This window comes from Brachyistius frenatus, unplaced genomic scaffold, assembly GCF_029030835.1.
Source record: "Brachyistius frenatus isolate BFR_SWC_R1_liver_20210118 unplaced genomic scaffold, ASM2903083v1 Contig_22, whole genome shotgun sequence".
Classification (NCBI taxonomy): domain Eukaryota; kingdom Metazoa; phylum Chordata; class Actinopteri; family Embiotocidae; genus Brachyistius; species Brachyistius frenatus.
In genome coordinates this window covers 1,957,220-1,984,124 of record NW_027210621.1, presented here as the reverse complement: position 1 = coordinate 1,984,124, position 26,905 = coordinate 1,957,220, and the positions used below count along the sequence as shown (strand labels likewise).

General features: G+C 40.1%; 1 protein-coding gene across 1 annotated transcript in view; it reads left to right on the top strand.

Moving 5' to 3' along the window:
• The window catches only part of gria1a (glutamate receptor, ionotropic, AMPA 1a), a 67,315-nt gene extending 44,890 nt beyond the window's left edge, over positions 1–22,425 (top strand). The window contains 9 exon segments of the mRNA XM_069696859.1: positions 7,812–8,010; positions 8,492–8,739; positions 11,649–11,763; positions 18,209–18,343; positions 20,327–20,380; positions 20,382–20,418; positions 20,421–20,488; positions 20,490–20,522; positions 20,524–22,425. Coding sequence (XP_069552960.1) covers positions 7,812–8,010; positions 8,492–8,739; positions 11,649–11,763; positions 18,209–18,343; positions 20,327–20,380; positions 20,382–20,418; positions 20,421–20,488; positions 20,490–20,522; positions 20,524–20,676 — 1,042 coding nt within the window. The 3' untranslated portion in view covers positions 20,677–22,425.
• The last annotated feature ends 4,480 nt before the right edge of the window (positions 22,426–26,905 follow it).

Here is a 26,905-nt window from a genome sequence, read left to right as displayed (position 1 = left end):
GATACTGTACTATATCATTGCTGCCCATTTTTTAAAAGAAATTTGATACAAAAAAAGTATTTTTTTTTTTTTTTTTTTTATTACAGTATAGGCTGGTCTTATTTTAATCCTGCGAAGAGGCTGTTTTAAAAAGACGTCCTTGAACCCAGCACCATAAAGAGCTTTTGAAATGGTCCCTGCTTGCAACTGCATTAGTGCTGGCTGGTCATGAAACTTTGACAAATACAGAAGGACAGCAAAGCTGTTTACTGTGGGAGGGTGTCTCACTCGGCTCAGTTTTAGAGCTGTCTTCAACTTGACATTCATTTATGCACCCAGAACAAATGGAATGTCACTGAATTCAGAAATATGGACTTTTTACAGCTCTGTAGGTTGTGACTTGGCACTATAATTATTTGTACTCTTTAATCATTTTTACTTTTCTTCTCTTATTGATGGACACCACCCAATGTTTTTCAGTTTGCTGCACTCGGGTGAGAAAATGCAGCCACACCCTTCCCTTTAGACATACAGATAAAAGCATGACTGTAATGGTATCTGCTATGTTATATGATAAGTAGCGACTGTTCAGTTGCTAACTAAGCTCTCAGGGAGGAACCTAGTGAATGCTTGTGATCAAGAAAATGATCGATCTTGCAGAGGGATCAGTCAGGTGTCACACTGCGTTATTGTTGTCGTTACTGTCACAAACAACAAGACATTAGATCGTATTACACTCCACCGAGTTACATAATTGTGGAGTTAGCGAGCTGCTGTAAAACGGCTGGGGGAAATTTGGTTGGAAGAGATGATTTATTCATAAAGAGACGGTTCACTTTAGTTCACGGAAAAACGTATGTTTTATTTATGTGGAGATCGCATGAAGGCAACTTTTGATCATACATGCACGCACACACACACACACACACACACACACACACACACACACACACACTCCCTGAGGATCTCGCTGGGGTATCACACTTTGTACACAGACAAAGACACCATCCCCTCAGAAGCGAATATTCTGTCACATCAGTCACTCAGAGGCACACAGTGTATGTTTCCAGATGCAGAGAGGGTTATTTGCTGTAATCAAGCTGTGACTGTATATGAATATATTTCTTGCAATCGTGAATTTTACACCAAGCCCCTCAGCCACATGGGAAATCTACCTGGACCAGCGTAAACACTGCCAGTCGTTTGACTGGAAAGATGCGATGCTTAACTGCTTATCAGTCAGGCTTGTGTCTGTGAGCCCGTGAGCTGAAAGGAGACCTAATGAGAGTTTTCTCTCTGTAATGGCAATCGTATCCTACTATAGAGGTGGATGGCCTTATAGAGAGAGACAAGAGGAGAAGAGAGATGACTAAAGTCTCTCTCAGCTCGGCTGTACTGTTTGGAGTGCAGAGTGTGCTACCATGGCAACCATAAAGAGATAGATTTTTTTTTTTTTTTTTTTTTTTGCAGTGCAGTGCAGCTTCATATCAAGTGTCTGATGTGTGAAACTGCACTTGAATGCACATACATGTCACCTGTTTGTGCTATTATAGCAACAGATTTGATGCACTCTTCAGTTTGTGTGTTCTGATGGTATTGATTTTCAGCGAACAGTTGTGCTGTATCTCTGTTTGGCCTCCTGTTTTCTTGCTGGAGTGACTAAGAGGCTTTGGGTATGTGTGTGGGCGCGTAGCGAGCACTCTCTCTGCTTGCCAGCACTGACTTGTCTCAGGTTTCACGAGGCTGAAACAGCATCCAGGATATCATTCAGCAAACACCTGTACAGCCATAGATACAATGATTACAGTTGTATCTCAATCGTATTGATTCCTCTGCACCAACACTTGGAATGGCTACGGGCTATACTGTTTTTCTTTGCACGCATATCCGGTTAAAAAGAGCCATATGTTGCAAAGCAGCTTATAACTTAGCTGCTCCTTAATAAAATAAACAATTACAAAGCATTTTGAATCATAATGCTTTTGTCAAAATGTTCTATACTGTAACTGAATGAGTATAATCACCAGTTTGCGGCGTGTTTGCTTCAGGGTGGTAAAATTATCATAATATTCTCTTTTCAACTCAGTGGCATGGTAATACTGACCTTTAGAGGAAGAGAGAGAGGGAGGGAGAGATGCTTTAATAAATCATTTTTTTTTTTTTTACTTCCATGCTTAAAGCTTGCGTGTTGGTTCAGCCTTGGAGATGAAAGCGCTCTGAAATAATTTAGACTAACAATCGAGGAGACCATTAACACAAACGTGCAGGCAAACAAAAGATAAAGGTAACCTTAGGACTTTGCAGCAGTATTGGCCGTAGCATGTAGTCATTCCCCAGAGCCTCATATCGAGACAGAGAGAGACAGAAAGAAGAGGTGGAAAGTTGCACACACAGAAAGCATCAGACAAGTGCATTTTCAAAAAGATGTCTGTTGTTTTCTGTCGCCCAGTGTGCACTAAAAGCCTCATGTGTTGCACATCAAACCAATTTGGCATGTCTGCTCTGAGCTGAGTTCAGTTTTGGAGCTGTGGCAGAGGAAAATTGTCCTTATGCATGTGGTTTCCAGGAACACAGTGACCTATATGGAGGCAGAATTACATAAAAAGGTAATGTCATGTATAAATACTTTATTCTTGCTAATTATCCCGGCATGCCCATATTATTATGCATGTTTAGTTTGTTTTTTTTCCCTTTGTTTTGAGGAGACTTTGGGGAATCAATAACTTAACTAAAGTTTCATCAGCTATGGCATATATTCGAGGAAAGGCTAATTAACAAAATATAAGTCAGCAAACTGAGAGGGCTGTTAAAGCAGTAGAATACAGATGAGCTGTATGGACAAAATATGAGTGCGATAATGTCAGTCTTGCTGAACCACAACTTCAAATCATGACGAGAGCAAATTATGAAAAAAACAATTGCTATAATTTTAACCAAATGTGCCACAAACAAATAAGGTGATCTATGTTTTTCGCCTCAATTATCACGGCCTGTTTTTAAAACGTAACATACTCCAAGTGAGAATACAAACGATGAGTGCTGTCTGTATACCCTTCTAGAATAAAGCTAGAGGAGTAACCCTTGATTTGGTTGCTAATATATTTTAGATGATAATGACTTTTATTTTGGTGAAAACGTTTTGTTTAAGGGAAGTTACACATTGGGTATCTTCTTGGTGTTTGATTAGTGGATGCTCTTTAATGTGACCTCGATATAAATAATGCTCTGGTGTGATGTTTTTTTTTCTTCATACCTCTGTTATAATTTTCACATCTAGTGAGCTGTGTTTGCTGAGGAAGTTTCTGGCAGTTCACCACAGCAGGGGCCAATTAGTCAGCATAAACTCATTAACACTTAGGATTCTGTTATTACACTGTGTAGTAAGTGTTTATCATGGGTGTATATCTCTCTGTATGCACAGTATATCTGCTGTATCTGTACACATTTTGGCTTATGGACGCTATTTTTCTCACATGTTCCAATTTTACTCTGTCATTTACATTTTGTCTTTTCTATTGACTCGCACAAACTAAATCAAATGTCTTATCTGTCCAGACGTGTCGGGAGTGGCTGTGCTCATTCATTAAGAACATACAGCTGTCTCGCAAATTTTTAAGAAGCATAAAAAAAAAGCAGTGTAGCAGAAAACTCCCTTTCCATCCCTGATTTGTCTTAGAATCACACCATAATTAGAGACCATTTTCTTTCTCATTTAAACCTCTGTAATTCCTAATCCATTGTAATGTGGCCATTACAGGCTCATTTTTTACACTTGCTAAAGTCATTAGTCATTGCTAATTACCATATCGAAAAGAGGAGGCCAGCCAGGGGAATTCTAATGAGAGTTTAGTGAGACAGCAGATTCCCAGGGAGCTGTGGGTGGAGATCATATAGTGAACGATGAAGCTTTAGATCTGAGCCGAACCGATCCGTGTTGTTTTCCGTGATTTTCCACTTTTCATTCATGATGAAGTAAGAGTTTAATAGTTTAACATTAAACACTCATCTCATCTGCTTGTTTTAGATTGGTGCAGGTAGATACGTAAGGTCACATTTCACCTGTAAGCCCCGCCCACTTCCAAGTAGTAGCACAGACAAACAAAGAGAAAAAGGTGTTCCAACTTTGGAAGAATATTATTTGTTTGCAGGAGCCCATCATTCAAAGCCAGAAGCTCGAGGGAGAAAATATTACTTTTGTTTTCTTGCTAAAAGCTTGTGGTGTCCTGGTGGCCGATTAGGCTATAAGGAGTAATTGCAGCGTTCGAAGTCCTGACGTTGTCCTTCATTGCATGACATCTCTCCACTCTGTCCACTCATTTCATGTTACTCCCACACTTTGAAAGGCAAAATGTCTTTAAGGGATACACAAAAGACTAATGTCAAGTCTAAATTCATCAAAGGTTAATATTCATTCAGGTTGGCATATTTGATACGGATTTTTGAAAATGCCATTCAGCCCAAACCCTGCCACATACTGAGGGCATTTTTACAACTAAAAGTCTGGACAAAAATCAGAACCAAAGTTCATGTTTTTGTTACATTGAATACATTTGATCTGAAAACTGGTTTCTTGTTGCATTTTGCAAGCACACTAGAGAACTCTGCATGACTATGTCCTGTCGCCATCACCTACTGGTTTATAGACGGCCGTGTGTCTGCTTTCAGTGTGTTATTATTCAGCAGGCCGCTTTTTTTGTTTTAAGAAGTATTAATGAACAGATACGTTTTCTTTTTTTTTTTGCTACTATACTATTATTATTACTACCAGTACTTTCTCCCAGAAAATAAAGAGTTTGTGCCTTTTTATACATTTTTTTCAAGTTATTTCAGTTCTTCATCAGACCAAATAAAAAAATGTGTTGTCTCCTTCTTGCCCAGTGTGCTGCCGCGGCTCTTTTTTTTTTTTTTTTTTTTTTATCTCTCTTTCAGTTATTTTTCTTCTGCTTCTGTTTAATGAATGACGGCAGCCTGCTGACCAATGGTTCAGTTTAACCTGGACCGAGACCTTCTCTCTTGGGCAGACCGAATTTTGATCTGTGGTCCAAGGCACCTTTCACATCTGTTATTTTGGTTCGGAGCAAACTAAAACGGTTTGAAGGACCAAAAAAGTTGTGAAAGGAGCCTTTTTACTTTTTCCTTGCTAAATTACGTATTGTTTATTTTGATATATTTGAGGGTTTCCTCCTCTGGAGTTTTCTTATTATTTATTCCAAGATTTCAAATAATAATGATAGAAAACAGAAATGTTTTTATAGGTTTTAATTGTCAATTATTTGGTGTGTTTACTTGAAAAATTACTTTTAAATCATATATCTGTCAACGGGCTATCCCATTAATCAATGATTCATTTCAGCACTAATGATATACATACACAGGTACATGGTATTTCTTTCTGCATCACTCTTGTGAACTAATGCTTTTCCTGTCCCCATTAACATTCCTTTTCTGCACAATGCAATAAAAGAGGCTAAGTGAATAATTGATTAATCGTTGCCTTTACAAGACTTTTAAATTACAGAGCTACTTGGAAGATTTCCCTTACTGTAATAAGACAGCTTAGTTAATGTTTCACCGAGGCACCAAGGTTGGCTGCTGCGCAATAATGTATGAGGAGCGGAAAAGAGGCTCAAAGGAAGGCAGTTCAAAAAGAAACAAACGGAGACAAACAGGTCTGTGTTTGCCAGTCGCTCTGCTCAACTAGGGAGGACAACTGCTGCCGGAGACCCAAAGCAGACGCACACACACACACACACACACACACACACACACACACACACACACACACACACACACACACACACACACACACACACACACACACACAGCCCCTTTCCCTTCATCCCTGTCACACAGCAAATGGTGACCCCGTTGTTCTCTTGCAGAGACAAACTCACACACACACACACACACACACACACACACACACAGTCCCACCGTTCTCAGGAAGGCAGCGTATGCACATGTACGTCTAAGTGTGTGGGTGTGGGTTGTGTGTGCATGCACAGTTGAATGCATCAGTGTCAGTGCCAAGGTGTAGGCTATTGTTGTCTTGGCCCAAAACAAACCCCTGTCAGGCCCCCCAGCACACGGAGAGACAGGCAGGGAGCACAGCAGAGACGTTGGGTGGATGGAGGGGAAAGGGAAAAAAGAAACTGGAGGAAGGGAAGAGAGAGGCAAAGAAAACAAGGCGACTGAAGAGGAAAGATTAGACAGCTGTTTACTGCCATCTCTGGAGGCCAACAGCAGTCAGAGCTAAAGAGTTTGTCTGCCTCTGGTGGTACTATCCAGTTTACTTTTCATCTCTGCCATTTCTATCCCCCTCTCTCTTTCTCTCCCCCCTCTCTATCCACCTCTTCCTCACGTGTATCACGGTTTCAGCAAAGCATTACACACTCATACTCTCTTTCTCCCCCAATGCTGTCTGTGTTCTTTGGTTGCCCTTCCTCTTTTCACAGAACTTATTTTCACCACAAGCAGACTATCTTGCAATTAAGTAGTAGTTTGAGGCAATTTGGAATAGATTATTGCACTTTATGTATGGATGCTGAGGAGCGCTGCTGCTCTGTAACTGGTTGTTTTTTCTTGGTCAATGTTTACATAAATATATGACACCGGTACCGTAGGCCTAAACTAATTTTATGTAAAGATGGTCAGAGGATGAACATGTTGTGTGCATAAGATGATAGTTTGAAGAATTTCAGCGGTTTTGACTTTTGACGCAGGAAATCAACGAGCTGGTTGTTGCAGCACCAAATATTCACTGAGGCGGTTGGAAATTCACATTGCTTTTTTTCAGTGCAGTCAAAGCTTAACCTTCCCCACTCCCGTTTGAGCAGTGAGCAGTGAACAAGTCAAAATATACACACACACACACACACACACACACACACACACACACACACACACACACACACACACACACACACACACACCCACCCACACATACCCTGCAGACAGCTCTGCATTCTCCCGACTGATTTTCAAAGGCTCTGCATCCATTCGGTGTTTGCTCTCCGCTCGCTCCACGGCTGCTCTTTCATCATCCAGCCGTCATCTGAAAAGCATCTTAAATGATTATGTTTTAGCTTCTCTCTCTTTTTATTTTTTTCCTCCATACTTAATCTCGCCTTCATGTTCATGCTCCATTTGGCTTGACGGCACAAAGGTGAATCATGAAAGCCTTTTTTGTTTCAGATTTGTGTCATTTTCATTGCGTAAGCTCTGCCACTCTGTGCCTCGGCGCTTGTCGGGGACCGATATGTAACGCAACATGATTTCTGCTGTTGTTGCTCAAGCTGGCTTCTCTTGAGGTGAAGAGACGCGCAGAGCGAAAAGATGGGGATTTGACTTAGGGGATTTTGCTCACAGTTGTTTTTTTATTTTTATTTTTATTTAGGGGGGGGAGGTGCAATTAGAGCAGTGGCTAAGTGTTCTCATCTGCCTATTAATCCCCAACAATTAATGAACATGCTTCCATGAAACATATTGGCAACTTTCTTAAAGTGAGATTAATTTGGCAGGCAGGAAGCTGAGGATGCCTTTGTGGAACTGGTTATCTTTCCTTAGCAGATTGGACTAAGCTCTCCAAGCCTGGTGGAACGAAGAGTGTGTGAGTGCAGAGAGAGTGTGATGCAATGTAGGTCATTTGGATGGTGTGAACATCACACGGTTTTTAGATTGCTGTTCTTGATTGTGTGCAAAATTGACCACGAAGAAAAAATACTGTTGCTATTTATTTTACAAGCCTCTCCATTATGTCATTGATTCTAATATACATGATCATGACATATGGTCTTTGACCAACCAACAACATCCTGTCCTTCTGCTTTTAGCTCTCTGTCAGGCCGCATTGTTGGAGGCGTCTGGTGGTTCTTCACCCTCATCATCATCTCGTCCTATACTGCCAACCTGGCTGCCTTCCTGACTGTGGAGAGGATGGTGTCTCCTATAGAGAGTGCCGAGGATCTGGCCAAGCAGACAGAGATCGCCTATGGAACGCTGGATGCCGGCTCCACCAAAGAGTTCTTCAGGGTATGGAAAAAAAATCTACACATTTATTCTGGCAATCATTGTTCAAGCAAACATCTGTGACCAATCCATTGCGTCCCCTGCATCTGCTTCACAACAAAAACCTCCCATGGAACACTTTCATTGTGGGAACAGTGGGAAGTCGAGCTCTGTTATGGTAGGGAGCAGTAAACAGCAAATCTGATTCCAGTGAGATGAAATTAAAAATAGTAATCCTTGATTACATACATGTATCACTTCCTGCGAGTCACTGGAAACTCTGCCACTAACAATAAAAACTGCGAACTAAAGATGTACTACAGAATGTAAATACACTAAAGGGCTTTTGCAGAAGAGTCCGATCATAAACAGTTAAAACAGGTTAAGTGCAATACCATTTTAACTTTAACATACAGGATAAGAAAGGATGATTAAGGAATTTAAACTGATCCTGTGTTATTCCCTGTTTTTCCATCCCTCTCTCGTTAACCATTCTGTCTGTCAGAGGTCAAAGATCGCCGTGTTTGAGAAGATGTGGTCGTACATGAAGGCAGCCGACCCGTCCGTGTTTGTCAAAACGACAGACGAGGGTGTAATGAGAGTCAGGAAGTCCAAGGGCAAGTATGCCTACCTGCTAGAGTCCACTATGAATGAGTACATAGAGCAGAGGAAGCCCTGTGACACCATGAAGGTGGGCGGAAACCTGGACTCTAAAGGTTATGGAATCGCCACGCCCAAGGGCTCCCCCCTCAGGTAAAGCCCTGCCACTGCAGCGTGGCTGGATAAAAGCCTTCTATTGCTGTTATTGGAGCCTGTGCATGAGCATCATCTGTCACCTGTTTATTTGTTCATGGTTTTGGATTTTAGGATTTGCTCATATTTAAACACCTGCATGAGCTCGGACTGATAATTTTCTTTTTTTGTGAGATTTCATGCATTTTGATTTATTCATTCATGTTTTTATCATAATAACATAATATATATCAGTTTTCTGTTCTTCATATTTTCAATGCATTCTTATCAGACATAGAAGACATAACATTACTTCCAGTCGCCATCAAGCCTTTTTCTAGTTTGCATACATCACACACACATTTACAACTTGATCGTGCCCATTTCCACCAGCAAAGGCCACTTTTGTTTGTGTGCATATGCAGATAGCTGACTTGTGAGCACTAGCAGAAGTGTGAAGTGGGACTATGAGATGTTTCTTCCTCTTTAAGCAACACTTGTTTCCCTGCTGCCCTTCGATTACATTCTAAACTTTCTTTATGAGCTTTTGTGGTTCAGTTGATCAGCTTTGAAACTGATGCATCTCAAACACACACAGATACACCTACAACATGTAACTCACAAACCAACAGGGCCCCTGAAGCAGGAATACAACTTAAAGAATTGCATCCCATACAGCTACTTGCCCACTCTTGTCAGGGCTCACATCTTAAATGTGAAGTCAATAGAGTTGAATTTATATTTGCCAGATTGTATTTGATGAATTGATGTCATAAATGATCATTCATTCTGGATGTCCCTGTGCCATCGATGTCCCAAAAGCAGCAGCTGTCATTTCACATCGCATTAACACCTTAACCAACTTCTCGTTTGTGTTCCTCCTGCAACTGCAGAGAGAGTGCAGAAGCTGGTGGCATCTGAAGCTTTTAATTTATCTCTAATAGGCCTCATTCATTGTAATGAAAGAACCCATTATGGGAAAGTTTAATTCAAACTCGCTGATAATTCACTCGGGTTTCCACCTGGGTTGACAGCCAGAGGTCAGACTGTTGACTGGAAATGTTTCCTCGGCCTTACTCACATGCTCTTTTTTAAATTTCACACAAATTTGATTTCATACATCCAGTAAGTACTCTGTTTGTGATAAGACAAATGAGGAAATTAATCTGCAACCAAGTCATGTCGTCTGATTGGTTTAGACCTACAACATAGCAGTGGGATGGTGCGTTTAATTGCTGAGGATGTCCCGCATTATCGCCCTCTCTTTGTGTTGATTTGTTTTTAGCCGAGTGATGTACGTTATTCTCAGGTTGCCACTGATGTCATTCACATATGTCTGATACTGAGTTTCATTAATAGATAACGAACATTCATGATTGGATGAGCAATCTTAAAGCCTGGCAATTTGAATAATTCAGATTATTTGAATGGTTTAAGAGGAAAATTTCAAATTGTACTGCTTACCTGGAATCAGATGTGAGCGAATGACCCATGTATTCAAGGAGTTGAGTTCAATCATACCTGCAATGCATTGTTAATGAAAATATTTGAATATAAGGGACGCATTGATATGAGGTATTTTTGCTCACGATATTAAATCTGATACAGGTCTGACATCTGTGCTCTCTTATATTCAAAATGCACAGTATAATGTTTCCTGGAGACGTGGAACAGTTTGACACTGATTCATTTTTAGAATCGTTGATATCAGAGTGATATTTTGTAGACAGTTTATGACATTGATATATATATTGCAGTGCAGGCCTGATTGAAATTAAATCTTTGAAAACAAAGATAATTAAATGACTCTTCATTTTTCAGGATGTCTTCAAAGAACAGTCGGTCTGGTGATCTGTATGATTATTCTGCTCCCTGCCTCATTTTTTACATGTACGACATCCAGCCACACCCATGTTCGCCTGTTTATCCCATCCTACTAACATCCAGTACAGCTTCCCTGACATCTGTTCATCTTACCAAACTATCCAATGACCATCCATGTCCACAAGCCTTGACTTCTTTCTTTTTGTCTGAGTCCACTGGGCTGAGAAAGAATTCAGAGGTTTTACCAGCCCTGAGGAAACCTGTGTTCCATACAGCTGTGTTGTGCACTCAAGGTTGGGAATAAAGACTCTTCTCTGTCTGCTGGTAAGAAAGGCAGAATTTCAACAAATTAAGTTGTTGCTGTACAGAAGAATTGGCATGGTTTGAGGAGAAAAAAAGAAAAACAACTTGGCAAATACCTTAATCTTAACTTCTGATTGCAGATTCTCCCATTCTGTGATTTGTGGATGGAGAGAGTTTTTGTCCCCAGTCAGTCAGCTATAGGAAATACACACACACTCACAGAGGTAGAGAGAGAGAGAGAGCAACCCATGGGGAGATGCTTTGGACTCCATCTGCAGTCAGTCAAACAGTTTCCTTTCAGCCGGTTTAAAAAGTAAATTTGTTATGGAAGTGAAAATGGCACTCAAACAGTCAAAGATTCTGTTGACATCTGTCTCTGTTGATAGTTATAACTTCCTCAACATGAGCTTCTATTCAACAGGATCCTGTTATGGCGTTGAATACTGGCCAGTTACCATAGCGATGTGTTTGGTGGTGCATCTGAAGGGAAATTACCATCTGTAGACAGACTTCCGCATCCAAGGCATCTCCATTTATCGTGTGTGCTCTGCCTCCCTCTGAGACCTCTGCTTGGTAAAACCTGAGTCTACTACTGTATGGGCTTTCAGCATTTCAGCCCATTGCCGGTATACAACTAACATGTGCATCTAAAGCCAGTGCTCCTGCTTCATATCAGTAGCTCTATGCAGAAGCATTTCTAATTGTAAGTCAATGTTGTCATAATCACCACCACCATACGACCAATCTCTTTATATCTGTCCCGTAGTGTCTCCTAATGGCTACCGTTTTATATTATTTTCAAGAAACCCAGTAAACCTGGCAGTGTTAAAACTGAACGAGCAGGGCCTCTTGGACAAATTGAAAAACAAGTGGTGGTACGACAAGGGAGAGTGCGGCAGCGGGGGCGGGGACTCCAAGGTCAGAGCCAGTTTGATAAACCCTGCGGGTAACCCACCACCACTGGGCGTGGGGGTGAGGTGGGGATGGGGGTAACCGGCAGGCCCACGCAGCACTACCACTCCAGCAACACTTAATCTCTCTGTGGTGGGTGGAAGAGCAAAAGGAGAGCCGCTGAGGGGGGCGATTATTTGGCCTGCAGGGGACAAATGTGAAATCCACAGAGAGGGGAATTTTGTATCATTTCCCCTGCTTTAACAAAATGAGTAATAATTATTTAAAATTGATAAGTGCCTGCTAATTAAACCAGCCATGTCTTCCATGCTCAGTAATGTTTTAAAACTGCATGCATATATTCTGTGGCTGCAGATTTTTTTTTAGATCTAGATATGAAATCTGACCGTTTTCAAATTCTCTTTTTACAATGTAAACATTGTTGTTGCATAAATGAGTGTAAGCAGTGTGTCGGTTACCCAAAGTGATATAGTAATACACATCTACTGCCTTAGGGAGCAAACCAACCAAGCTAGATGGAGTATTAATGCCTATCACTTTGATTCTGATGTTTCTAATGTTATTTATGCTACATATTTGTGTGTGTGTGTGTGTGTGTGTGTGTGTGTGTGTGTGTGTGTGTGTGTGTGTGTGTGTGTGTGTGTGTGTGTGTGTGTGTGTGTGTGTGTGTGTGTGTGTGTGTGTGTGTGTGTGTGTGTGTGCACGTGCGTGTGGTGTGTGTGATGGGTTTTGTTTTTGTTGTGGTTTTTTGTTACCTATGAGCAAGCCCAAGTATTAATGTGTGTATGTATTTGCTGCTGTGTTTCTGTATTAATAACATAAATAACATGGTATAATATGTTATTTATGTTATTTCCTTATGGTTGGAAGGATCCCAGTAAACCTAGCGGTATTGAAACTCAATGAGCAAGCCGTCTTAGACAAACTGAAAAACAAATGGTGGTACGATAAAGGGGAGTGTGGCAGCAAGGACTCCAGAAGAAAGGTCAGTCTCCAACCCAAATCTGTCACCTCACAGCACCTCCCAGCACATCCCTGCCCTGCCCTGCCCTGATCCTAGACCAGCCCCAAGTCCAACCCTCAGCCTCTATCACACTGATCAATACACCTCACGTGGCTCTAGTGGTGCTACAGTATTGGTCCAAATATAAGAGGACGATCACAAGAGAGCCTCCCACCTGTTTTTAGGTGAAAAATGTTTTTTAAATGAGAAACACTAAAAGCTACAAAGTAGGCAAATGGACTTTATTTATCATATTTGTTACATTTACATATAAATATAGGTGCAATAGATGCAATTTTTTTTTTTTTTTTTTTAAATGTCATCAGTTTTAAGAAAAATACAGGAAATACAGTCTTAACTGGTTTATATGTTTGATGAAAAGTTCACATCTTTTTTTCTCATGAGTCTTTGCATATGGCTGATCCAAGACATCTCATGGATATCCTCTCATCAGGAACTGATCAAAAAGTTTGTGGGCTTCTGTTTGGAAATCTTCATCCTTTATGCCCATTCGTTTAGCCTTAGGAAATTCACTATAGGGCAAACTAATTTTGAAGTGGGTGTGATAGCCTGAGTAATGTAAAAGGCTATATCTGTCAGTGGGCTAAGTGAAGAGTGTGGTGTAAATATCTCTCCCATCATAGATTACCCATGTATCCAAAAGGTTTATGACGATCACAATCCATATTGGATTCTGTGAAAACAAAGCGTGGAGATCACTTCCAAATCAGACATAAGGACTTACCATGTCTAAAACTGACTCCACCTTTGCAACTTCCACAGGTTAAATTGAGCCTATTTAACAGCTACCGCAAATGTCAATACAAAGACTATTGGGAATGCTAGAACGTAATGTACAAGAAGGGTCCTAAAATCAATAAACTGATTCGGTTATACCAGTTCAGTGTAATAACTATCAGACTTTTGCTCCGTATTACAAGACATTAGGTGATTGTAAGTGTGAAACATCCATCTAATTGTTACTGACAATTAGTGGCTACTGCTGTTGTTTCAGAAAAGAAAATACAAAAGACACACACACGTTTTGCAGTTCTATCAGTTTTAATGATGACAGGTAGAATCTTCGGAGAACAAACAGACACAGAATGCCTGTTTTATAGTTCAATAGAAAACTATAAAAAAGGAAAAGGAAAAAGAGATCAGATCTCACTCAGCACATGTATTCCAGTCATATGAAAAGTTAAGAACTATTTCCTAAAGCCTTGCTTGAACCCATTATTCATTAAAATGCAGTACATGCATTCATGAAACAGTTAAAATGGACTTTATTTATCATATAAAAAAATGTCCATACATTTTATTTTTTTTATTTTCTGTTAATTGTCCTGCCAGGAATGACCACATAAGCAAAACTACAGTCGGATGTGAGGGAGAGATGGTACAACCAGTTGAGTGTGCCTTTAAAAAGACATCCCCAGACTGCGTCCCTGCTATTGAGTCTGAGGAATTAAGCAAACATATGTTGAATTTCTTATAAATGTAGTTATCTGGCAGCGTTTTGTTTTGTTTTTACAAAAGTTTCATATTCTCCCATCAAACTAGGCTCGGGGGTTGATCGATGCGAGCAAGTATGTACCGAGAGATTATTATAAACTCACTCGCCCAACAACACCAAAACAAGCTCACTTAATACAGCTCACTCTGCAGCACAGAAGCCCCTTGCAATATTCACAGAAAACATCTGCAATTGAGATTACATAAAAATCCAGTTCTCTAATGTGAAATGACCTCCACTTTTTAAAATGTAATTTCAGAAACACTGTCTTAATATTTGAGCCAGTATCTGGTGTCTATTTATACCCATTGATGAGTTTGTGTTGTCAGAGATTTATTGTTCATTGCCAGTGTATAAATAAATATTCTGTGGTGGATTAGTTAGGATTGTTTCAATATTTTGTTATACATTTATGGAGTACAGTTACCGTCTAGGGAGAATTAATCCTTTTAAAATATATTTCCAAACACACACACACAGATAGTGTTATAATAACCATGTGTTTGAACAGTAGAATACATATGACAGAAAGTAGATTGTTCGAACACAACTCCTTCCCGAGGAAAAGAATAGGAAACCCAGAAGGACATGAGGGAGACAGATGAAAACATTAGGAACTTGGACTTTGCTGAACTCTTTGAACATGTTGAGCTGCAACCTTTTCATTCTGGCCTCTATAATAATCACGCCCCAACTCCCTAACCTCACAGTATCCATGTATGGATGCAAACCCAGTCAATCTGCCATCTCGACTCCACATCTGCCACTGCATTCATTAGCAGTGTCTGCTACCTACAGACTCAAGAAGTAGTTTCCCCTGACAGAAAAGATTAGTCTCTTTAGCTCAGATACCTCTACCGCTGTGTGGCTTTCTGATCCTGTCAAGATTTTGTTCACCTTCCTTCCCTTTGCTTATACTGACTGATGGTTTACTGCAGAGGTGTCAAACCATGTGCTATGAAGTGCTCAGTGAGTCTCCAGGGAACACATTACAAACAATCTGAGAGTATTCTCTGAACTCTCTCAACACCTAAAGCCTCACAGCAGAGAGTTACAGAGAGAGAGATATATTAGAACACCAGTTCACTGACGTTAAGACAATAAGCCTGTATTGTTATAAACAAACATGTCTCTATTTAGAATAAGAAATGAGAGTGGTATCTCGTCCGACGTTCAGTAAGAAAATGAAGATGGTATTCTTCTCCTGTTCATTACTCACAGCCTCAGCTTTTTTTTAAATTTTGCAGCAGTTTCCTCCTCTGCTTAAAAAACTCCCAAATTCTCTCAAGCAACTCTAACTCCCTACTCTGAACAGTTACTTACTGTGTGAAGGGCTAAGACACCTCATTAGTTGCCTTTTGTTTTAATTGTTTTTTTACTGTAAGTGGCAAGTTTTCTCTCACACACACACACACACACACACACACACACACACACACACACACACACACACACACACACACACACACACACACACACACACACACACACATTTATTCTAAAACATTTCTCAGGATTTGGCCAGGAGGAAGGAACTGTTGGAAGCTTTGCACATTCAGCTGTGTGATAAACAAAAAAAAAATCAGCCAGAGAGGAAGAATTAGTCTTTGTGTTTGGAGCAAAATCAAGCAGATTCTCAGTTCTACACAGCACATAGTCTGACACACTTTCCCTGTTACCAAAAAACTAATTTACATAAAATAAATGATTCATATACAGACTAAATGTATTTCATTGTAATTTGGCTTTTGGGGTTGAAAACTATTCATTTAAACAAATGGACACATAAATTTCTGAATTTCAGTTGTTGGTTAAAAAAAAAAAAAAAAAAGTCCTCCGTCACTGTGAGCTCAAATGCAAGTAGAGGCACAGTAAAGTGTAATTGAACATAGAACTGCAGCTCTCCATTAATCTAACGTGACAAAAAGACGTTCCCCAAACACATTTCCATGAAATGATATCCTCATTAAACCTGTTAGGTTGACAGATTTATGTAAGTCTTAAGCTTAATGATTCCATTATATTGCAGATTAGAAGGCGTAAATGGAAGTAGGTACAAAGACAGATAACCTATTAAACGAAGCAATGTCAAACTAAAGACTTGTTTGTGCTGTTGCTGCATGAATGCATGTGTTGTGGGGTGTTTCTGCACTTTACCTGTCCCCCTTCCCTCACAAAATGTCACGTGAGTGAGTATTTTGACTTCATACAGACATAAATGTAACATTTTAAGCAATGTATAAATAAGTCATAAACAGTTTAGATCAGTGTCTGATTTCAGTATCTGAGGCCTTTCTCACAAAATAAATTCAATATAGACGAGCATTCTTTGAATTAGTATCTGGTTTTAGTAAGCTAATGTAACATTAGTCCATCTGTTTAACTGGTCACTGAAAACTGGACATTAAGTAGCTTCAACACAGCAATGAGCATGTGTGTATGCACAAGGTCAGGTTTAAAACAAACAGCTATTTACTGGGTGAAACTGCTGTTCTCTGCAGGGAAATTTGATTTCACACAGCACAAAGTAATGTCAGGTGAAGTCAAACTAGAATATAAAAAGCTATACATAGAGGATACACTTAATTCATGTTATTAAATGGGGATAAATAACATGGCTGGCATTTTAAAATGCTAACTATTCTGGAATAGGTGTGGAAAATTAGTAGGTTTGTTTCTTTTTTTATAAAGACAAAAAAAATACATCATGAATCAAATAAAAGACAAAACCAAACATTCAAATGTATCATTAATGTTGCTTCTGTTGTTATTGAGAGGTCACTGCACAAAGATGATTTGTTACATCCAAAAAAGACCAGAATGTAGCTTAAATAAATCATCAGGAGCTAATTTTCACTGAAATAACATCCTTTTTTTTTTTTAATGAAAAGGCATGTCGCTGTTGGTCATTAGGGTTCAGACAGGATGTCTTTCATAAATGACATCAGTCACTGTTTTACATAGTTATCTCATTTTCTCTGTTCCTGCAGTCATAGATTGAGTCATCAATATAAACAGTCACTCTCCGTTGCAGTTAACATGCAGCAGTAGGTTTTATAAATAGCTTGTACTACTTGCTGTACTGGCTGCTTTGTGAATGCTGTATTAACAAATCTCTAAGATGTAGTTTTTATCAGTGCACATCGTGGAGTGTGCTAAATGTTGAAGGAGCAGTTTTAATGGCAGCCCAGTATTCATATTAAATGATGTTTGCAGCAGTCTGTGCCAATCGTGAATTGCATATACCTTAAAGCTGCCCTTTGAGTCCTACCTTCGCATTCTCAAATCTGTCTGCTTCCTACTGTTATGTTAGAAGCCCTGAGAGACACACTAACTACAAATCTTAAAAATACTAATAATTGAAATATGTCAGGTGTCATAAAACAAAGTAACTCTAGCATTTCTAATAGAGTGATCCTGTGCTCTTTGGACTCTATTTTTATTTGGATGCAGTATTTTTGTCGATGCTAGACAAAAATACCCAGTTTGGTCTGCATGGTTAGCGACGAGCTTCAATACAGGTTTTTTTTTTTTTTTTTAACTTAACAGAGTTAAGTTTAAAGTTATCCAGATTTCATAGTAAATCCCACTTTGTGAGAGAGGCCTCTAAAATATAGTTTTATTAATGTTTTGGGTGTGTTGTGTGTTTTTATGTGTGTCTTGTCCTCTTGTCTTCTACTTTACTTGTATTACATTATCTGTGTGTAGAATTAGTTGAGCTAATGTGTACACTGTATCTGTTTCAGTGTGTGTGTGTGTGTGTGTGTGTGTGTGTGTGTGTGTGTGTGTGTGTGTGTGTGTGTGTGTGTGTGTGTGTGTGTGTGTGTGTGTGTGTGTGTGTGTGAATCAAATTTGACATCATGTGCATGTTTTGTTGCCACTATCTACACTCATCCCTTGGCTCTGCTCCCTCCTCCTCCTCCTCCCACCAGGACAAGACGAGTGCTCTGAGCCTCAGCAACGTGGCGGGGGTCTTCTACATCCTGATCGGAGGCCTCGGCCTGGCCATGCTGGTGGCCCTGGTGGAGTTCTGCTACAAGTCCAGGACTGAGTCGCGCCGAATGAAGGTGTCCACCGCGCGAGCCGCTGCCGCCTCAGCCGCTCAGGCCTTTCACTGCTCAGCCTTAGACAGTGGTGCTAGCGCCCCCTACACAGAGCTGCAGAGCTACGGCCTGTACGCCAACAACACTGTTAAGATATAAGAGCAGAGCACAGCCACGGGGTAGGAAACGCTGTGATCAAGCCATGATGATGATAATGATGATGATGATGATGATGATGATGATGATAACGATGACAACATCTGCCTCTCCACCCCCCCCCCCATCTAACCGTGGTCACAGTAGGGCCTCTCACGGCTTCCACCGCAGTGCAAACGCTCTCCTGTACCTCTCTCTACCTCTGCCGCTCCCTCGTCTTTATGTCACCGATCCTCTGCAGTGTTGTTGAATCACTTGATTTTTAAAGTTGCCTTTATGCCTGAAGTTCTAAAAAATAATAATAACATTTCCATGTGATAATGTGGCAGGATTGTTGGCATATGGCATTAGTTTGCCTTTGCATTACACGTTACTATACTATCCGTATATCTTAATATGCACATTTTCTTTGCTGCTTAAGTTCACATTTCACTTTTTTTTATTTCAGCCTACAAAATGTTCCTCACACACCTCTTGTTAAATCCCATTACGACACGCATTACAATCTTTTGCACACCTTTCAGGAACTTTACTTTGCAGCACAGGTGTAAAGGCAATTTGAATCACAGTGGTACATCTCTCTGTCGCTCTGAGCAAAGCTCTCCCCTGCTCCTTCCTCTGTTTTCGCTGACTGTCTGGCAAACGCAGGGCCCATTGTGGTGAACATCGTTTATATGTTATACCATAAGGCAGGCCTGGTGCGGCTCGCATGTCTTCCATCACTGCTTTAAGCTAGAACAGTCTAACTCAAATGGTTTTTATGTGCAGAGATCTGAAAGTATAAAAACTTGTTGCTTTATACTTTATTGGGAGATGTGAGCGTTCTCCTCCAGCAGCTGTGATATCGTAGCTGTTAGTCATCTGCTTCATGGATCAATTTACAACAAACAACCTTTGATTTGTTCTTCCAACATCAAAGCCCCTCTGGGCTCACTGATATACTCTTCATGTAAACATAAAAAAAAAAAAAAAAGCAGCAAGGCAGGGCAAAGACAAAGAGTGATCTTCTTCGCAAATCTCTTATGTTTTAATCAGCCCGTGAAGAGGCACCTGATCAGTATGCTGATGAGACTGGCGAGGAGCCTATTAGTCCAGCGGTGTCTTTATGCTGTTTGGCTTGAAAGGAACAACAACACCGTTCCAATTAGAGGCCGGTGTAATTTTCCAATCTCTGTGCAACACTTACCAGTTGCTCCAGATTGCACTCCCTTCACCCAGTTTAATCAGCTTTGGAATAAGTGATGCGAGCAGACGCCGAAGAGGCACATATGTGCACGCACACACACGCACACACGCACACACACACACACACACACACACACACACACACACACACACACGAGAGCATCCCATTAGGTCAGCTTTCGAGCCCAGTGGCTTTTATTGTGCTAGACTGGAGAATGGAGCTATTAAACCAGTGAGTGAGGCCTCAGCTCCCGTCTTACTGCCCACACTTCGCTCTGCTCCTCCTGTTACAAATTTGGACATCAGAAGCACAATGGCCAGCACCGTGGTTTACCACCCGTGAATATCACTCAGACCCTGATAAAGAGGGTAAAAACCAGCACCCTATGACTCCCAACAGCTCACTCAGCTCCTGAAATACTTGCCGTGTCAGAACCACATTCAGAAAGTAACATAAACACACTCTAGTGTATATATATTAATTAAGTAAAGGCCAGAGAAACAGCATACCGCTCTGAAAGACCTTTTAGCGAACACAACTCTTAACTGCTGCTAGCTCTAACTGTTGCATCAGCCTCTTCTGTTCTGATTAGGATGCAATTCATGTATGCACGACTGACTGAAATATGGTCTGCAAACTCACTGTAACCTTTTTTTTTCTGACAGCAATCCATCAACGACGCCATGCGCTGCTCCACCCTGACCAGGATGAGTGGCAACGGGAGCGGCGGAGAGAACGGACGAATCCTCACCCACGATTTCCCCAAGACCGTTCAGACGCTGCCCTGTATGAGCCACACCGCCAGCATGGGACTGGGTGCCTCTGGCATGTGATCACCGCGTTACTGTGCTGGAGGTGAGGGGACAGGCAGGGTGGGGCAGAAGAAGAGGAGCACGAGACTCTCTTAAATTCAAAGGTCATGGCTGTCCGGTTTGACCCATCCATCCTCCTGGCTGTCAACGCGAACAAGACTTCTCTTACTGCCAAAACAAACTCTCAAACCGCTCCTTACTAACTATAAACAGAGACTTGCAACATTTTTTTAATACGTGGATGTTCGAAAAAGAAATAGCGAAAAAAAGAAGGGAAATGTGCTGCAATAAAGAAGCCGTCAGCGGGGCGTGTTTTTGAATTTTTTTACAGTGTTCATTTATGTGGGGAAAAAAACGAACTTTATTCTTCAGTGTGACGCCTGCGCTGTGCCATTTCGACGAAGCTGTTTGACGTTAGTCTGCGTGTGCAATATCTTCATCTCCACTGCTACCTACCTAGATGCTTTCTGATGGCTGATGGAACGTGTCTTTGCACAGATGTGTCTTAGGAGGACAAACCACTTGTTACTGCTACGATGATTTCATATTGTTTTTCGGGGGGACAGTCCCGCTCTCTTTCACTCTCACATTTACACTCCATTTTGGAAGGACAAAGTGCTCTGTGTAGCATCGGCAATTTTTAATGACATAGTGTATGGTTTACACTGTTGTAATAGCGCGGAGAGTTTTGTCAAAAGTAGTTTGATTCGACTTATTTTCAAGTGAAGTTTAGTGCTGTTTAAATCAGCCATTAACAACAAACATGCATTGCTGCTACACCTCATTCAACACATCATGCCTTGTCTTGGTGCCACATGACCATTCTGACAAAATGCACACACATAGTACACCGCACACATGTTGCTAGGGGGTCATTTGATTGGCCAACTGAAAGAGATTTCTGTTGTACTTGGTGATCACAGAAACAGTTAGTGGGCAGATTCAGAGATGCTCACCCTGAACGTTGTGAGAAGGAGAAGAGAGAAAACATACTGACATTATTCTGTGGCTATATATAGTACTGAGTGACCTTACACTGTATTCTACTGTTGTGACATTCATAGCATATCCATTGATATACAAGGCAGCCTATTTGCAGACGTGTTTAAGAAGAAGATTGACAATTTTAGATATAATCTGCAGAAAATATTCCTTAAACTATTGTTAGAGCTCTTGCTTCATATTTCACTCACTCCTGTGATTTATTTCAGCTCTGTTCACTTTTAATGGTATGGGCAGCGCAGCTATTCACTCTCAATTTATCCAGTTTGGCATATTCCCTGCAGATTGTGCGTGGCCTATAAAAGGAACGTCGGCATGCTGTTGCTGGCTTGCGCAGGGAGGAGGCGGGATTGATACACATGAAGTGACTGACAGATTTGCGGTCATCTGTGCGTATTGGAAGTCAAGGTTACGGCGATCACTCGGCCGCAAAGTTCTCCCTTTCAGATCACGTCAAATAAACAGAAATCAGAGTGGCAGGCTCTGGACTGTAGAGGGCAGAGATGAAAAAGGGCAAACTGCCTGGGTTTGACATGCAGACCTTAAAGGAAAATTCCATCCTAAAATATTTCACTATTTTTAACCCAAAATGACTATTGATGTACTCTGCATTTCTTGGACCATGTTGTCAGTAAGCAGGGTCATTTACAGTATATTTATTTAAGTCAGGGGCCAGCAACAGAAAACAAAACAGTGATTTAAAATCAAAAGACATGCTGAATCTTTTTTTTGTCAACAGTTCCCATGAAAGGAAATACCAACAATGAATGGGTTCCTCAGTCTAAGGCTCAATTTTGAGACATGAACGCACAATTTTATGGTTTCGGTTATTTTACATGGATGATCTCAGTATTTTTGCTCCAGTCTGTGCTTTTTTCACTCATGTGATGTAGGTACACAGAAGGTGTAGTCGCGTATGTATGCAAAACAATAAATGTGAATGCAATTTTTGAGCTGTTTGTTCTTTACACCTTACAGTCAAATTTTATCAAGACAGTCTTGACAAAGGTCTCGTTATCAATAATTAACACCCAACGATGTTTTTCCTGGACTTATATGTTGTCTGTTGCACATTTTCTAGGGAGTATAAATCATTTTGATAGCCTACAGTACTTTTGAATCCCCCGCCTGTCTGGGACACTCAGCCCCAGTTCCCTTGATTCCTACTAAAAAGACACATTTAAAAATAAGATCACAGATGTAGAGTTTTGTTTTGTGAGTATGTTCTGTATAGCCTGACGGTGTGGTATTAAGTCAAGACAATCTACATTGCCAGCCCAGTATCACACCAAAGCATGTACTACACCCATCAGTCCACTAAAGGGTATCATGTCAGTGTCCCATTTTGCCTCGCCAATATGTGAAAAGCACACGCATGTGTGAGCAGCCCGTTTTCATCCCCAGGGGCACAAAGGGGGATAAAGTCTGTGTATGGAAGAGGTCAGGGGTCAATAGGGCTTTTGATATAACATATTTAACATATGTTAGGTACTTGAGTAAAAGTAGTTACTTTAACCCTAAAACAATAATGACATTGTTTTTTGGTATTGAATGAAAATTGTCAACCTGTGCAACGTTGTGGCTCACTAATGTGTTTTTTTTTTTTACATTTACAGTAGATCTGACTGTAACTACACAGCTAATACATGCTTTTTAAGATCAATTCATTGTTGGTTTTGGTCCTTTCCTCGGAATTATTGCCAATAAGAAAAATACAGAGTATTGCCAGCTGAATCCTTTAAAGTGTAACCTGCAAATGAAAAACCAATAACAGTGTTTCACATCACAGCCAGAAGCTATGTTAACTGTACATTATGTGCATTTTACCAGCACAAACATATTTTCCTCTTACCAAACCGACACTTTTCCTCTTTCCACCTACGCACACATTCCACTGCAGAGTACAGCAATTTCATGTACCTGGATTGTCAGAGATTTTTCAAGAAAATATAGCAACTCCTTAAGGTTAAGCAGATGAAGCAGGTTGTGGGAGAACTGGGTGTGTCAAAATGGCAAACTATAGTAATTTGTGACAACAAAATGTCCTGAAATGCATTGAACATCATCATCGTCGTATAGGGGTTGATATCTCCACGTCTAACAGCGTTCCAAAGGTGTCATTTTACTTGAAGGAGATGAGAAGGTTGTTGATTGAAATGGGATTTTTCTGCTGCTGTTGGATGCCAGGGGTCAGCTGTAGATTATGTACCACACACTTTGGCTGACCTCTCATTTCCCAGCAAAGGCCAGGCGCCTGTGCAAAGGCAGCACTCACCCTCTGCTTCCACATTCTCCTCTGAGTTTCTGCTTTAAAAAGAAATATGATGGTACCAAATCTAATGTATGACCTCTCTGTCCTCTACAGCGTCATACAAGTAAGAAACATGGGCAGTCGGAGTTTACTGAAACCATACATATCTCCACCTGTTATGTATATACAAGGGTTTTTCTCCTCCCCAGTGAAAATGTTTGATCTCCTTTTAATCATGCCTCAGTGTACCAGGATTAGTTCCCTGCTGCGTGAATACTTTTCCTTTCCTCCTTCATATGCGTCTTCTTTTTGCTGATGATGTATTGATTAGTACACAGCACAGCACTCTTCAGTGGAGGCTTTACATTTGGAAATATGTTTTATATGCCATAACAAGATTTGTAAAAAAAAAATTCAAAAAAAAAAACTGGACACTCCATGTTTGTATTATAAAAGACAGTTGGGGTGCCAGAAAAGGGGCACTTTAACGAGTATAAAAAGTAACACATACACACACACACACACACACACACACACACACACACACACACACACACACACACACACACTCTGTTGTTGAATAATCTGTAGACGCTATTGTTGTTTAAAGCCAGTTTTGAGTTTATTTTATTTCAATTTGTTGCAGTTTCAAAAAGCATTTCCTGTTGGTATTTTTTAAGTGCTTGAAATTCAACACCATGTGAATATTTCTTTGTTGTTTTTCTTTTTCACCGTATTTTACTACTGGAAATCACAGTTTGTTTACCAGAGACATTATCATTGTTTATATGTTTTGCTTTTTTCAACTTTAGAAAAGATGTCACTGAGTTCTAAAATTCAAACAAAGGTCAATAAATGGGCTCATGGTTTTAATATATATATATATATAATATATTTAAAAGAATACAACTATTAGGAATCAGACTTTTGAGAAATAAACTTTTTTTTTCTAACCAAGGTGTCCTGAAAGGAAGTCATCATGCTTTTGTAACTGAATAAAGGAATAAACTATGGATATTTGTTCTGTTTTATTTCCAGAGGAGTCATATATCTCAAACCATGCCTTGGGCAAATAGGATATGACTTTAGATATTACAAGCAGAGAAGGATAAAGCTCTGCCTCAGTCGGAGTGCAGTGATCCAAAAAAATTATAATCTGAGGAAGTAGAAAAAGAAAAAGGTCTGTTTCATGAGCTGCAAGACAATTACACAGAACCAATTTCTGCTGATTTACTGGTCTTCACCAGGGTCATACAGATTAGTGATTCCAGACAATATTTAATGAAGCAGTACCTTCAAATACAATTCTCTCAAATGAAATTGCATTGTACATGATTTGCATGTACAAAAGCAGGCAAGTGAACATCCATGAAAATAGCTCGGTACATTTGGTATGTTATTTTATATAATGTTTTGGGCACTTTATCTGACAGCGTTGAAAGATGTAGACCAGAAATGTGGGGAGGGAAAAAGAAGTGATGACAAAGGTCCTCTAATGGGTTAAAAATGGGGGCATTGTGCTTTGTGGTGCTTTGTGGTGCGTTGTGGTGCTTGGAGTAACAGTATGTTTTTTGTTTTTTTGTTTTTTTTGTTGATGTTTTTTTTGTTTGTTTTTTTAGCATATTTAAAGAAGTTCACAATTTGGAGACAACATAAATATCAATTTAGTGTCTTCATTTTAATTTCCATTATCATGTTTTTAGAGGTTTTGTCACTTCCCCTTGTCTATGTTTATACATAGATATTGATGATAAAAACGTTTTTTTTTTCTTCACTATTGGGTCAGATAGAGATCAACAAAATAGTGTGCTGTGATGTTTCTTTGAAAATATACTTGTTTTGCTTCTTCCCAAATACTGCACTGCACATTTTATTTTTTCTTATTTCTTTATTTGTTTTCTTTATTTGTTTATATATTTATTTATTTACCAATCAATGGATTCATTGACATGTAGTTTTTGTTTTATGCCTTGATCATTTCTGTTCATCCATAGTCGTCCTCCAAACTGCTGACTGTAATGCATGTATTAATTTAATTCAGTCAGGAAACTTAGCTTGAAAGGAACTGTTGTGTGAATGCAGAATATGTACAATGTTTGACATTTAGCCTCTGACCTCATAACTTCCCACAACAAGAGTGACCAGAGCAGCAGTGGAGTGATGATAATAATCTCTCCCCCGTGAGGAACATAAACTCAGAGCCTACAGGTGGATGCTGAGCAAAGGCATAGCTTGTGAAATGCTCTATGAGCAGTAGTAACTAGTATTACCATCAGGTGGAGTGATGTTGCAGCAAAAGAGTCGGCAGAGGACTGACGGCTTCAACACACCGCAGAGATTAACCCCTTAAGCTCAGAACTACATCATCAGAAAAAACATCCCAGGATCTAGTCAGTGACAACTTCACGACTGTGAGGCCAAAATGAACAACCTTTGATTCTGTGGAGAGGAGACACGTCTAAATACAAAAAGTAACCATCAGCAGGCCCGAGTTACATTTGGGAGTGAAAACTGAATGTGTGATTACATAATAGCCTTACATTAAAGAGTCAGTGACACTGATGTTGCTGAACCTGCTCTGAAAATTCTCAAATACAACTCTACCAAATTAGGTGCAACAAACTAAAGCACAGCTGCTACATCCTTGCTATGAAACTTTAAATTGCAAATGCATATTACAAGGTCTTTTAAGGACAGAAAGGATCAAAAGGAACAGAACAGTGTGCCATGTAAGTGCAGCAAACTTGAGCTGACCGCCTACCTGCAGGCTTTGCTTCGCTGATGCAGAAACCTGGTGAATGAGCAGTAGTTTTGTTTGATTTTTTTTGCTCAAAAATCATCAACATTTTATTTCCATATTGTGCACATTTTGAAAATAAAGTCAAAAACAGGGTGAAGGATACATTATTTTAGTCATGCTGACAGCCATTTTGAGTTTTGTCAAAACTGCACCTGTGCAGAGTGAATTAATCCTCATCCTTCATTAAGAAAATCATGGGTGTGACTTCCTTTTAATCGATTCACCAAAATGTTTAGAAGACAGATGGACTGTGACGTGTCAGTGAAGCTGCTGCTGCTGCACGAATCCCCACTACTGGGTGATTCATACTTCAATAATTCTTCTATTTATACCCATGCATACATTCAGACTTGATTCCCTGTGTGCATAAAGGGTGAAA